This window comes from Dysidea avara, chromosome 6 (assembly GCF_963678975.1).
Source record: "Dysidea avara chromosome 6, odDysAvar1.4, whole genome shotgun sequence".
In the NCBI taxonomy this organism is placed as follows: Eukaryota; Metazoa; Porifera; class Demospongiae; order Dictyoceratida; family Dysideidae; genus Dysidea; species Dysidea avara.
This window is the reverse complement of record NC_089277.1, coordinates 26,167,992-26,183,320: the sequence shown is the minus strand read 5'-3', so window position 1 is coordinate 26,183,320 and position 15,329 is coordinate 26,167,992. Positions and strand designations below refer to the sequence as shown.

The window sequence follows — 15,329 nt, the reverse complement described above, 5'->3', positions numbered from 1 at the left end:
CAGACGCTGGGTCTGTGGTAGCAGGTGGAATTCTGCTACTAGAAACTGGACTAAATCCTCTGACTCATGTTTGCATCAGCTTAAGTGGCCTACCCTCCACTCTAGGAGATCCTTCAGTTCTATTAGCCTAGCTCATGATATTTTACACAATCGAATTTCAATCCCATTTAACAAGTATTTCCAATTTTCTTTTACAAACACAAGATCTCACCCTCAATCACTTTCCATTCCCTCATCGACCATCAACCCTTATCGTCACTCTTTCTTTGTCAACACTCCTTTTCTGTGGAACTCAATACCTCACAGTATTCTTAAACTGTCGAATCGTGTTGCTTTTCACTCTGCTCTTCGTCGATTTCTTTTTGTGTAGCATCAACTATATGTCTTCAGTTTTGTATAAGCTTTTAATACATCTGTTTAGTGTGTTTTGTTTGTTTGTTTTTTATTCAGTGTACATGTGTGTGTGTTGTTTTGTATGTGCTTTTTGTGAAGGGGAGCACGTTTACAGGCTTAGCCTTTTGTGTACCCTTGTCTTTTGACAAAAATGGATAATCTAATCTAATCTAATCTAACGTCTGTGACCTCCAGGTACTGGCCATCTTCACTTAAGTTAAGCTTTATACAAGCTTTGCAATTCTGCTTAATTGTGCTGCACATAATATTATACGTAGCATCATCAGCTAAATAAGTTTCGACCACTTAGTTGCTATACCTGTGACAAGGTCTCTGGCCAGATCCTTTGCTGTGGAACGGCTTTCCACCAAGCCATATAGCACGTAAGGTGCAAAGAATAATAATGTAATTTTTCATTTGCTTTCTGTATTCTCTTCGGTGCTCTTTTCTGAGCAGCATCCAGCGTTCGCGAGTCAGTGTAGGCTAACTGGACATTATTCCCTTGTTGGTAAGCAGTAATCTTCTCCTTCAGCTGCGAGTTCAGCTGTTCGCAAGACGAAAACTTCTCACCAAGAACAAAGTTTACGCTGCCACACTCCACTTCAACAGTCTCTAACACTTCCTCTCTCTCACTTTCTTCCATTTAAACCCCTATACAGCACGATACAGGTACAGGCGGCCCAGTCTAGTTCACCTGAAATACCGGGTGTTGAAGTATCACATCACGTGATGGAGTGACGGAGCTGTAGCATTGGCAAACCACCTCCGGCTGCCAGAGCTCTAGAAACACCGTTTTATTATTGGGTGGATCACGTGATCTCACGTGACACAGTTGTAATTTTTATTACTTGTTGAAATCCTTACTATTACGTCTGGGTGATTGTATTCAAAAGCGATGTAGTACTGACATTGAACATCCCTCCTGGATAATGTAGACAATCATAGTAGCTATAATCTATGCTATAATATAGCACTAGTAACTTTTTTAGCCATGAAATCCCTATGAATTTTATGAATTACACATGAATTTACCCAGAAAAGCGTTCACGGTATATTCATAGTGTTGGGAAATCCCCATGAATTTATCACAATACTCTATGAAATGCCTATGGATTTACACACATGGGAGACATCAGTGATCCCGTGTTCCTTATGAAAAGTGCATGAATTCGTTTGTTACCTATGAAAATATTTTTCCATTTTACATGGTCATGGAAACCCTATGAAAACAATTTTATCACTTCTTGGCACTCTATGAAATGCAACAATACAAGTGGATAAATTACATCACATTGATGATTTGTCATGCCATGAAATCCTGTACAACCTATGAAATAACCATGAATATAACTTGTCTTGTCTGGAATACAGTCTATGAAAACGCCATAAATTGTTAGTAACTCTAATTAATGCGCACCACGCTGTATTGCTTAGTAACCAGTCAGTCATAGCAACAGTGAAAGTTGAGGTGAAAGTACTAGTAGTTTTAGTTCAGTAATTGAAGTAGTTTATAACGTGTATTTTATAATAAGGAATTTATTTGACTCTTGGGGCTGGTTTTGTTTTGTCTGGAATTGCTGGCTGTTCGTCTGAAGGCTCACCTGAAATGCTAATTATCGCACGATGTTTTGTTACACCATAGATAATATACCCTAGCAGGGATTAGTGACGAACTTAGCAACGCGTACTGACGTCATGGCAAATCCTCGTTACAGTTGTATGTAGACCCGCCCACAAATTTAAGTACCTTTTTGATTGCTAACTATCCGCTACTATAGCAAGAACAGTGTTCATCGCGGCTGCTACTTCATAAGTCGTTCGTAATATCGTATTCTAATTATTCTTAAAGATTCTCATGTAAGTATTCTTACTTATGCTCACATGGAAGCTGTACAAATCACGTAAATTATGACATAATGCACAGGGTCCACCCAAAAGCACTTTTGTAGTTTTTTCTAAGCATCAAGTGATATTAGAAAGAGAATTGTTTCAGTGCAAGCATATAACTCCAAGAAGTGTAATTGTCACTTTAATTTTTCTTGTTTTGGTAAAGTATTTTGAGTGAAATGAAAATGGGTTTCGTAGTTTTCACTCCACCATAATAACAATTTATCAAACATGTTTGTGAGCATATGAATAACTAGTGTAATTAACACAATCAGGGGCGTAGCTAGCCAGAAGGTGATGGAGGGGCAGGCATGCCTGTACGAAACACTCAAAACCATTCATAATTGCAAAAAAGGCTAATGACCCAATGGTGGGCTAGCCAACATATACGGTGTTGTATTATTACAGCTTAAATAACTAGCTACGTAACCATTTCAGTACAGACTACTTCCAATCGAGGTAGCTATTGACGGGTTGCCTTTTTAAGGCATGGTCGTTTTACCGTAAATTTTCCACATACTTTCCGAGTTCGATAAGTCAAAAATGTATTACGGCTAATGTAGAAAATGAACGTTTCGGTTAACTTTAGCAAGCAGGAGTTAGCCAGCCTTCAGAGCAGAAAGTATGTTATAGAGAAATGTTCGAGCTATAACATATCCAGCGTGTAAGGTGAAGGCTGAACGAGAAGATGATTTTCTCTCAATCTCGGGTTTTTGGAAAGCGATAAAACTCGCTGAAAACATTCATTGTAAGACTTTACTACTACTTAAAATGATAGACTGGATGATTTTAACTCCCCTTGTACCTTTGAAAAATCAAAAACGTTTGTCAAACTATTTTAAAAAATGGGTTTTTTGTTGACTTCTTGACCAACATTGTAATCATGCGTAAAACGGAAAGTCGCGTTTGCTCGCGTTACACAAGGGACACGCCCTAAATAGGCAACCCGTCTATATTTGTCGAGCATTATCGCACGTGCCACAACTGTACTCCAACAAATTCATCCACGGTCCGGTAGAGGCGAATTTTTTTTTTGTACGAGGTTTTGTAACTTTAATATTTCCATTTAATGGTTTTACGGAAATATCCATAAAGTGAACGGATATCAATTACTTGACCCTGCACAATCGAACGTAATCATTTTCGCAATTAGTTGCACTGTAGACTATACAGCTAGACTCTGTACGTAGTTATGCTTAAGCTTAAATAGTCAGCGTGTTCACCTTAAGTCATTGAAGGACCCTCCTAGTAATGAACGCTAGTTTTAAGACACGCATGCAATTAGCTATAGCTAGTTAGCTATTCATTGTGTCCCTAGACCTTAATTGTTCCAAAGTGTCCCAGTGGTTCAAATATAATTGCATGCATTTAAAGACACATTGTACATAACTGACTACTATAGCCGTACTGAAATTCCACAAGACTAACAAGAGTGCAAAAAGTTGGCCACACTGTGATATGATGAGTTCACCATTTTCCAGCATTTTGAAGGCCCTTTGAAACATTGACAGAAAAGTTATGAGGGCGTTTACCCTTGGGCTCTCTTCTTGTTGGCATGTTGTAGCGATTAGTGTCATTTTCTTTTCCTCCGGTACAATTCAATTTTAGCGGTTTCCCTGATGTAACTGTTCCTTTACCCCTAGGTGTCCCCTTTCGACGGCGACCTGCAGCAGTTGCCTGCACTGGGATTCTATACCCTCTTCTTAACAAACCAGGTTGAACAGTCAACTTTTCCCCTGGAGACCATGCAAATTGATGCAAGGCAGAAGCAAGCTTCGCAGTGGTACTACTTGCACACATATCTTGATATCTCTTTACAAACTTTTCAATTCCTGAGACCATGTTATAATCTTGATCCTTTTGTTGCAGGTGTTTTGTCATGTCTTCCATTACAACTTTTAGCTGTGACAATGTTTCAGAATTCTGGTCAACGTTTGCATCTTCTTCAATTTGCATCTCTTCACTGATTTCACACGTGCCATCCTCAACAACGATTGGGATCACAGCACTCTCTTCTTCTCAGGGAATTGCCTTTTACTATCACAAAAAGTTTTTTCATCAGATGCCTGCGACACAGCTGCATACATTGACAAGTCAGCCTCTGCCTTTTCTCCTAATGCTATATATGTCATCAGCTTCCTAGATTCAGGGTGCATGGAAGGAACAAAATTTATACTTGACTTATGAAAGTTGATAGCAACTGCTGCCTGGTGACTGCATGGAGACCCATCACTTCCTAGAACACATGTGCAGAACCCCAGACATATCCACTGTATACACATCGCCAGTATCCCTTGAGCTTACAACCTTAAACTGATCATTGTTGTCCGTAGTGTATATGTTTTCCAGCTTAATTTTGCTTGCATTGATACCTTTGAACTTCATAGATACGTAGTGATCAAACCTGCAATGAGCTATGCAGAGCAGCTTCCTCTGATAGTAAAGTTCTAAAGCATCTGTCACAAAGTGAAACATTTGAATGAGATTGTAGGCTTTGACACGACTAAATATCAATTCTTTGAGAATTTTCATGCCAGCTTCTGAATAATTGTTGGTGTGATTACTACGAACTGGCAAAGAAACACGAAAGCAAAGAGCCCACTGGTGTCTCTTGGTTCAAAGAGCTTTCACATATTAATTGCAAAAGTGGGGGTACTTGGATGCTGTAGTGTGCTTTAACAAATCACTGTAGCTCTCATTTAGTAATAGCTCAGATTTGCTATACAAAAGCTTTTTTAGCAAATTAATTAATATCACACGATCTCCCTGAACAATTTTGTTTTTACCATCATATAACCATGTCCATCGTCTCTGCGAGAAGTGGAATGAGCAAAGTAACAATGTTGAAGAAGGCCATACTGACTGCAAAGCAGCTTGTTCTGCTGCACTGTCATCTGTAAGTATGACTTTAGGACCAACACTTGTACCGCTGTTGTAAAATGCATCTTGCGGCCACACCTTTTTTAAATCTGATAAAGCTGAACATAATGTAGATTCCTTTTCATCTGATGTCAATGCAATTCCTAATGAAATGGATCCTCCTGCATGATTAGTTGAAAAAAGAAAGACAGATGTATTGAAGCGATCAAGGCAGGAAGTTGAATCACAGTACATGACTTCTGCCGCTTGTGGGAGGTTCTGATGAGCTCTTGTCATCATTGGAGTACAAATGGTAACAATCATTGGCTGAATAGCACATTTACGTCTTTTTGGAGGCTTGCCAGAATCACTGCAATCACTAATTTCTCCATCATCAGCGGATTCTCCTTTATCATTGGGCTTCATGCTGTCAAAAAACTGTAAAGTTGCTTTCCCACCTATTGAATTATATTTTTCATTATATAATCTTATTTCTTCTTCGAGTTTTTCAAGCATTGGTTTTCCATTCTGTAGTCCCAGTTCTGATTTTCTCCATGTATCAAACAATCTGCTTACATCTTGAGGATTAGGATTGACTGATCTATCTGCTAGTGTGGCCTGTGTTGAATCTGGATCTCCCAGCAGTTGTGATTCGTGATAGTGTCTTGCAGTAGCAGCTGAATGGCCCAGAGCAAACAGTGTGAAGTATGCATCCTTTGTTTCTTGGGATACTGATTTAAAGCTCAAGGTATGAAAGCATTTGATCAGATCGTTATGCTGAAACAGAAGTTTGACATACAAAGGATGGCTACGCTGTAAAGAAGTAGCCTTGTTGTTTGTTGCAAACAATGTAACAGAGAGTCTTGAAGGACAATTTGTTTTTTTGTTCCGTATGGTACTAACCATAGTTGGCTTTTTAGGCTTCTTGCTTTTAGCGCTTAGCTGCTTTGCTGTAAGCTGTTTTCAATAATGGTGGCAATGCATGTCCAGCTTATACAACACTCTTTTTAAAGATGGATTGTATGTGCGGGTCTTGCGATATGTGCATTGGCTTGACTGAAAAAAAGCTGTAATCCAATCATTAAATTCTTCTTTGGAATGCAAGTTAACTCTAAATTCTACATTGAAACACTCCTTAGGTTCACCAGAAAATGCTTCCTGTGTCAAATCTTCGTACTTCTCGATGACATAAGTGTATGACATATTTGTACTTGTAGATTTTGGTGGAAGAATTGCCTTTAACTCATTATTTAAGTCATCCCATGTAATAATACAATTAAAACTATCCTCAAATGCAGTTTCGTCAACTAGTTCCATCTTGGGTTCTGTATCAATTGATTTCCTACTTTCATCAAGTTGTAAAAGCTCAACTGGTTGCACCTCAGGTTCTGTAACAAAGGATTTATTGCTGTCATTGAGTGCTAAGATATTGACTGGTTGCACCTTTGGTTTCATAAACATTTTACCACTACTGCAAAAAGGATCCTTCTCTTTTAGTGGCAAACAATGATCCTTCTCTCCTAGTCGCACAGAGTCACTTAGTAGCGTGTCACGAGTTAACAATAACTTTGTGTTAGCCAACTCATTTGCTATTCTCTGACGAATTCTAGGCATTTCCACCTATAGTGAAGATAAATAATATTACCGTCAATGATATAAACACCACATAAGATAGGACATAGAATTAAAGCACCACTAAATTAAAATACTACTGCAGATAACTGCAAAGTATGCATATGCATAGTACAGCCCTTCCATAAAGATATGCACCTGAAACATGATAAATTGGATACTTTCGTGCATGATCCTGAATATTAATGTTGATAGGACTGAGACAAATCGTAACAACTTTATTTCCTGAATGTCCAAACAAAACAAATTATTATGACATGGATATGTTATCTATGGTTGCACTTTAATTAGCATATACTAATATTCATAAAATTACAAAGCTTGTAGCAATAGCTATGGTGAAAGATCTGTAAAAAGGAATAAGGGAATATGAGAGTGCTTAAATTATCTGTATGATTTCATACCACTATACAAACACCATATTTTAGCTATGGCATAGTTCATACATAGCCTTGACGCTGCCCTCGAATAAGAGCCACTGCTTGTATTTAAATATGTTGGTTGAATTGTTTGTAATACATGCACATTCAATACTGAATCCAGGAATATATTTAAGTCAGCTATCTGATTAAAACAGCACTTTTATGAGAGTAATTTAGTGTATAAAAACATTTAAGGAATCAGGTCAGTTATTGGAGAGTCCATATAAATGCCCTGGCCTTAGTGCCACACAAGCCCATGGTAGTCTCTTGAAAAACAGCCACCTTTGCATAGTATCTGGTTAGTTTTCCTAGCTGAAAATCAAAATAACCATGGCTACCAAACATGGCAAAATATTCAATGTGTACATCGTACAACATATGTACCTAGCTATTATTACATTGTACATGTACCTGTGTAAAAGTCATTGGGTAGTCCAGTAAGAGGCATCGGGCATACTGTATAATATGATACGAAACAACATTACTATGTCAATGTCTTAATAACAGTAAATCCCTTACTTCTAACAGAAATACTCCACAGTCATACTGATTGTTCGGCTGTGGTATACTCTAATAACATTAAAATGTATTGTACATTTTCCACCACTATTACGCACACATTTAATCTTACACTCATAGTTTTGCATTGCCAAAGGTCCTTTGAAACAAGCTGCCGTTCATGAAAAAACATCCTAATTTTACAAAGCATAGCTCAATCACTAATTAAAGTATTTCACATACTTTAAAGATTCAAAACAACAAGTTTGTTCAGTGTTCAACGAATCATAGTATATCATCTTCTTATTGGCTAGTTCTATTCTCTAATTAATAATCAAATACTTTAGCAAAGGTGCCATACTATGATTACTAACCATCATTGTCCAGTGGCTGTCATTTGAAAAAAATAACAAGCAAATAATCACTCTCCAAAAGTTTACCTTAAATTTAGCAAAAAAAAAAACACAAAAAAAACATAGTAAAGCTAGTAAATATAAAATTATGTCAGTATACGTACCTTTGAGTACCAGTTCTGCACACCAGAGTAGCCTGTCTCTAGTAGCTTCTTTGTAAAGAAACAGTTAAGAATAGTTAAACGTTGGGCACGACTCTGATGAAAAGCAGCTTTTCACAATTATGCTAACATTGTTACTAATTACCAAACCTTCTGAACATGATCTTCTAAAAGCCTTAGGTAGTCTGATATTACCTACAAAAACAGATACATAAAAAATATTACACCTGCAGAATCAACACTATGTAAGACATCATGAAGTATAGTTTCATGTTTACAATATGCAATCCCTGAATATCTACTAATCTGAAAATGCTCGTGTGAAAAACTTTCAAGACTTATGTACTTGAAACAGCTCACAAATTAATTTTCACTAGTGTAAGCGATCAATTGCTAATCAACTCAATCGTTGGAAAATATATTGAATGCATGTTGTACTATAGTACTGTCTAGAGGTAATGTTACACTTGCGAGCAGTTGACACTCGTGTAGCCCATTGTCGACCTGTGAATTTCTTTGGCATGTGTGTGTTAGTAACTCACCACATGTAGCCACAACACTCGAGCTCCCTCGGGTGGTTGCTCCAGTAACCACATGCCTTCGCATGTGATGATTTCCAGTTTTGTGTCATGTCAAGTCAGGGCCTGGATTTGAGCACTTGTGAGGTATTGTAACATTACCACTGGGCGGTACTGTATATAAAATAGTGGGATTTAATGCAATGAAGAAGTGTCGTGGTTTGTTAAGTGTAATAATAACCAGGGTAAATATTCGACAAGCAAAATCCTTGAACCCAGTTGCAAGTGTTTTAACCAGCACTGATTCACATACATGCAATGTACATAATGACTTAGCTATGAAGTGCTAACATTAATTGTACCTTATCTGAGAGCCACTGGTTTCCAGCAAGACAGTTGTAATATTCATCACCATGTTCTACAGTCAGCTCATACTCTGTACAATCCATATCAGTGAGGTCAATCACAGCTGACTCCCCTAGAAATGCAGTAAATCCAATTGTTCAATTATATCGGTGAATGCAAGACATTATTGGGACAAGCCTACATCTATACATAATACCGTAACCCACCATAAAAAATGGTATGATTTTATTAATTAGAATTGTTAATACATTGTGGCATATTTTGAGTCATAATATACAATTAAATCAGTGCATGTGTGCTCTATCAGTAAACAATTCAAGCAAGACGGACTAACAGGTACACGATTGAGCCTTTATACAAAGGCTCCATCGAGTCACCCCAACAAATTCACACTTAATTGGCCCAATTCAATTGCTTCTAACCACGATACTGGCAAATACTAAAACGTACTGTAAATAAAATCACACTTCTCACCTGTAGCAGTATCACTATGGCCCTCGCTGCTTTCCATCTTTCTATTCCTTGGCACCCCACAACGCCAGGCAACGACCCACAATAACGCGCCAAACAGATTACGTATTTAAGTAGGCTTCCGGAAACTCCTTTTTTTTTTTTTTTTTTGAAACCATCAGAATAATGATGAAATGACAAAATTACATACAGAGCCTCGGACACATGCGACTACAAAGATAAGATCCGCGTAGGCATGGCAAGGATACATACAAAAATAATTAACTACAAAACTTAACTTAAAGTGTCCAGGTTGGATTACTACGTGCATAAAAGATTCTCTGAGAGGAAGTTATAGCCACAGCAGCTGCTCTATCAAGCAATGCTTTCGTCTTGGAAAAACTCAGATTTGAAACTCTTTTCATAGATGTTACTGTCTCTGTATACTTTAGTGCAAATACAGGTTACATTACGTTAGCCACAGCCTGTGCTGCAGTCCTAGCACACTGCTGACAAGATGACGTATTCACTCACTTCACTCAGCGAAATTCAAATGCCATGTATTGCACGAAATCCCACCTGTCTTGCTAGCAGAACTTGTAAGCTTGACTGATCCACCTGACTGACTAAGTAAAAACAGACTGCACTGCCGTACGTACAAAGGTCCAGTGTGATCGACTCGATAAAATAAACTTAGTACATTTATTTAGCTAACACTTTATCACCTCGTATACAGTAGGTTCATAGCGTCATCTGGTCTCCTTTGTCACTTGTGAGTTGTGACTCCTGCCGTGGAGAAGCGGGTCGCTCTTTTTAGATTCAAAAATGTTCTATCACGCGAGTAATCTAGGCTAAATATAGAAGTATGTGTCTAATATTTTCGTTCGATGGATTCGCGAGCGAGTTGAATGTTGTGTGTGCGCATTCACTAGCAGCCCCTGGTGATACTGCGTAGTAGTGTACATAATTTACAGTCATTTGCGTGTCAGTTTAATACTGGTAAACTTGTGACGAAAGTTTAAAAAAATATCATTTAGTGATGGGGGGGCAAATGCCCCCCCCCCCCCCCCCCCCCTTAGCTACGCCTCTGAACATAATGATCAATTAACATTGTACTCATAAAGTTGTTTTTATGGTTACCTGGTAAAGGTAGCCATAGGGCATGTTCCTGGTGACTATATAGTGATAATATGCATGGCTACTGTACATGCAGGTAGCTACAGTAATTACAGGCATAGCTATTTGCATCTGTACTGATGGGATCAAGGAAGACCTTGATTGGAAGACAACACAAGAACTGGGAAAAGAAACAACAGGCTTTAATGCAAAGACGAAGTTTTGCCAGGATCTCTTAGAGGTATTCTTTGGTAAACAGGGAGGATGCAATGACAATCCAACAAGCCATCAGTTTTTTACAGAATACTAGTGTCAATACGAATTCAGGCAACTGTGGCAACAGGCCCTGCACAAGGAAACTACAGAAAGAGACCAATACTTCAAGATGCAGCTGAAATCGATGAAACACCACTACCACGAAGAAAGCATGGTAAACCATAGAAGCAATATTATTATTATCAATAATCATACTGTATTACATATCATATCACAAAGTATATTACAAAATCCTTCATAATTTCTTTAATTCTTTACGGAGTCCTTTCTTTTTCTTACTATTGACACACGACAAGTGTTTGTACTGTTCCATCCATTGTGGTTATACTATATCCACGGACAGTTAGCCACATGCTTATAATGGCAGTTAATAACTCAGCCTTCTACTCATCATTTTGTATGCTATTGCTTACAACATCCCAGTAAAGCAAAACATTAACATCACTCTTTACAACTCCCAGTATTTCTCTCCCGGATGACTGTACAGTGGCATTTACTCCCTGTTCAAGAGGAGTTCTTAATCTCACTTGCATAGCTTTTTCAATTTCTTTAAATAGCAAAAAAGACATCATTTACTTCATATAGCTAGTCCACCTCTGTGAATAATCCATAAAAGATGTCACTGGATGCATAGAGTCTCCGTTGTTTGGTTTCATTCTATTCAAGCATTCCACAAATGTTGCGTTCTTCTTCCCATGCTGCTTCAAAAATTTTGGTACAGTTTCTTTGCCACATATCCACAAACATTCGTACCTCAATACGTTCTCTTTGTCCACTGTTAACTCGGTTAGTGTTTCAGCTGGTTGTTCCACGTGTGTCTTGAACATAGATGTCAGTATTTCTTCAAAAATTTGCTGGTTCATTAGTTGCATCACTAACGGTTCTGTCATGATGTGAGGACAGCTTAATGCCTCGCACTATTCCTTCCAATATTTTGGCAATTTGTTGGCCCGTAGCTAAGTCTGCAAATTCCGTCCATATCATTTCTCTAAGTTGTGCTGGTGTTGTTGGCTTACTTACATGTAGCATATTAGGGCTTTGGAGAAAGACTTAAAGCATTCCTGAACATCTTCTTTCTTTAAGACGTAAAGCAATTCCAGGATGTATTCCTCAATTCTGCCAGTCCTAGCCATCTCCACAGCTAGTTCACCCTTCTCGAGTGAACTGCACACCTGACTGGCTCGAGACTGGCTAGCTCCCTCTACAGTACTCACAATGTCTCTTCTACGTTCATAGTACTCGAGCTCTTAATACGGTTACTATCGTTACATCATGATTACTTTAGCGTACTACGTAATACTTTCACGTGACCATAACGAAGATTGTCAAACGGTTGTTAAGGGCGTCACTAATCCCTGTTAGGGTATATTATCTATGGTTACACGAACTAGTGTGTGGAACAAGCCACGTTTGTTTATCAATTAGTGTTCTACTAGCAAACAAGGAAGGAGAAATGCTAATACAGTTTGTAAAGATGGGAGCCTCGCGAAAGGTGAAGCTGCTGGTCACTGTAAAGCATTAATACAATTAAATTGAAGTGAAGGCTAGGAATTCATATTGCAACTTTCACCTGCCTAGTAAGTTGTACATGAAGTTATAGTAGGTGTTTGCCCATTTCTGAATATTATGGTACTGATCATGCATAGCTACATTATATTAGTGTTTTCAGCTGCTTAACTGTTAGGGATGCAACTGTTGTCTACTTAAGTTAGCACCCTGAATAATTACAAGGAATTTTATTTAAATATTAGTAAGATGCACTAGGCTACAAACTTTCAAGGATTACCACTACAGACCAGATCAAATGAGCTACATAGAACACTTTGAAAGTGTTACATTGCTTTATTACATGTTGATAGTGCAGCAACATTGGTGAGACCAAGGGAGAGACATGTTCACATATTGGTGTTGCCATACTTCCAACACCTGAATCAAAGACTTTTTAAATTATACATGATGTCTTGTAAGTAGTGTCAAGTGTTTGGTGAATCAATACAAATCATTCCATTCTGTGTTTGATGCTTCCAATTTGCAAAAAGTAACGTAGGGTATGACAAGATACAAATTCAAATCCATTTTACTGTGGCACTGCAGCATTAACATACATCTTTTTAAAAATTAACCTATATGGTTTATGAAAACACTTATTCACCTGACATGTTAACTTAGTCACCTACACATGTTCACTTAGTTGCCTGTGTGCCTCCAAGAAATTTTGTTGTTTGTGATAATCAATTGTTGTGTAGTGTTTTATGTGGGAGCATATTTAGACTTTATTTAGTCTTTAATGCGTATTGCTAATACTGTAGTACTCTTCTTCTCTATTTCATTTTGGATAAATGGTAGACTAAGCACATCTTAGCTGCATCCATTACTCTGGTTACAGGTACCTGCCCCTCAAATATTTATTTTTGTGGGTGCTATAAGGACTTCAGGACGAGTGCTCAGTTGTTTTATTTTTTTTGCTTTTTTGCCCATGCACACTTAATATGTATTAGCAAATGGAACAGCTGGTTTTATTTTGCATCTTGCTACAAATACCAGTACGTCTGCATTTAATGTTTTAAGTCTTGAATTTACATATCATTTTGTTTACGTATATGTAACTTAGAAATTGTTTAGTATGTGCACAAGTCAACTTAGATAATTATATGCTGTTAGCTACTCTGTGATTCCAGAACTTTCAAATAAAAGTTTAGCTACGTGCATAATAGCAATACATAATATATTGGCAGATTTGTGGTCCATCGTAGTACAGGTCAGGGTATATCAACTGTTGTAATTCATGATAAATTGTAATTACATTGAACTTCAATTTGTAGGCGTTTTGGAGTTGTTGCTTTGTGATTCTTAATAACATAGTATTTTCTATCCGGCATAGACATTATTTGATGATGTCAGATCCAGAACTCTTTTATGGTATCTCATAGGGTGTTCATGTAAATTTCATTAATAAATTAATGAGACATTCATATAAATTTCATAGTGCACTTCATGGAGTATTCATGACATATTCATCCATTGTATGGTGGTAGTTTCATGGTCAATTCATATGGGTTTCATGGGATAATAATTTATATTAAAGTCATGGCATTTTCATGTGATGGCTCATGTGTAATTCATATGGTGCATAAAATTCATAGCCTATGAAACAGAAAGTATTCATATGGTCATAAATATGAATAACCCGTGAATTTGAGCTCATAGGAAAAGCATGAGTTTATGAGTTAGTAGTGTAGCGCTGCAGCCAAGTGAGTGTTGTGGTATTGTCAGCTCCGCCTCAAGGTGTTCTTGTGGTCCCTGTGTAGAAAGAAATTCATAAAGTAAGCGGTAAACGGATCGCAAATAACATAGCCATGAAGCGTGCAGACTGTATAAGGGATAGATCCCTAAAAATTCAACAATAGCACCGGGTTGGTACATTTTTTCCTAATTGTTCGGCCAGACTCGAACGGAATTAATTTATTTATGCCAATTTTTTTAGAGAATCTACGGTAATTACTTAATTATTTTATTAACAAACTTATATTAACGTATATAATGGTGCATGCAGTCATGCACCTATTGTTTTAAGTACTATTGTTACCAGGCCCGTAACCAGAGGGGGTTCGAGTGGTTAGGACGAACCCCCCTCCAGGATAACCATTTAAAAAAAATGTTTTAAGCTGACGTATGAGACATGGGCACCCGAAAGGTAGAGAGGGGCTATATGTAGGGCACTGAAGGCTACTCTGAGATGTTAACTAAAGTGGAGCTAAGCCCCACCTCTACACAACTAAGATCTGGGTGGGGATGAAAAAGTGCGTGCCCACAATAGAAATAAACACGCGACCACTACTGTGAGTCATTTACATGAGGGATCAATTACGCAATCTTTTAAAATCTGCATGGCGAAATCTCAGGCTTTCTAAAAGATTCCACCTCGAAACCAGGGGCATGTAACCTTTGTGTAATGAGTAACTACCACACTAAAAGTCAGGTGAATTGTTGGAGTAGTTTGTTCCATCGCCCACCCATTTATCATGCATTAATTAAATTATTTATTCAAATGTGCATCGTTCTTTTTTTCATTTTCTTCGTCATCGCATCCCATTGAAGCAATTTTCTTTCAACCATGAAGTCGTATTGTGAAAAGGCTGCAGCTATCAGGGGCTATGTATCTGTACATTTAATTTCACTAAAAGTTATTTGTTAGTTTATGAGATCGCTTTTGTGCTCTTTGAAGATTCAAACTTGCCGCCATGATGTTGAAGTGTGAGGCGCCCGCCTCAATTCCCAAACCCAAACAGTGTGCCGGGAAGTGGGCAAGGTCATTAGCCATAGCGAGCTGGCTGATTTGATAGACACTGTGCTGTCAACTCTTGCTTTAATTGTGAGCAGTCACTGATCAGTTTGTTT

At 37.9% G+C, this 15,329-nt stretch overlaps 1 protein-coding gene across 2 annotated transcripts; it reads right to left on the bottom strand.

Annotated features, from left to right (window-relative positions):
- Nucleotides 1-6,096: 6,096 nt before the first annotated feature.
- LOC136257208 (sentrin-specific protease 5-like) lies at nucleotides 6,097-10,296 on the bottom strand. Of its 2 annotated transcripts, XM_066050287.1 has the most exons (11): nucleotides 9,564-10,296; nucleotides 9,086-9,201; nucleotides 8,356-8,400; nucleotides 8,209-8,301; nucleotides 8,066-8,131; nucleotides 7,935-8,014; nucleotides 7,825-7,885; nucleotides 7,713-7,763; nucleotides 7,605-7,649; nucleotides 6,583-6,759; nucleotides 6,303-6,527 (listed from the first exon to the last, which is right to left on the bottom strand). In XM_066050287.1, exons 1-11 carry the CDS (start codon nucleotides 9,598-9,600, stop codon nucleotides 6,447-6,449), a joined length of 852 nt encoding a protein of 283 aa, XP_065906359.1. In that variant the 5' UTR covers nucleotides 9,601-10,296; the 3' UTR covers nucleotides 6,303-6,446. The 2 variants fall into 2 exon arrangements, with proteins under 2 accessions (XP_065906358.1, XP_065906359.1); XM_066050286.1 differs by having other exon boundaries at nucleotides 6,097-6,759; nucleotides 9,564-10,000.
- Nucleotides 10,297-15,329: the final 5,033 nt, after the last annotated feature.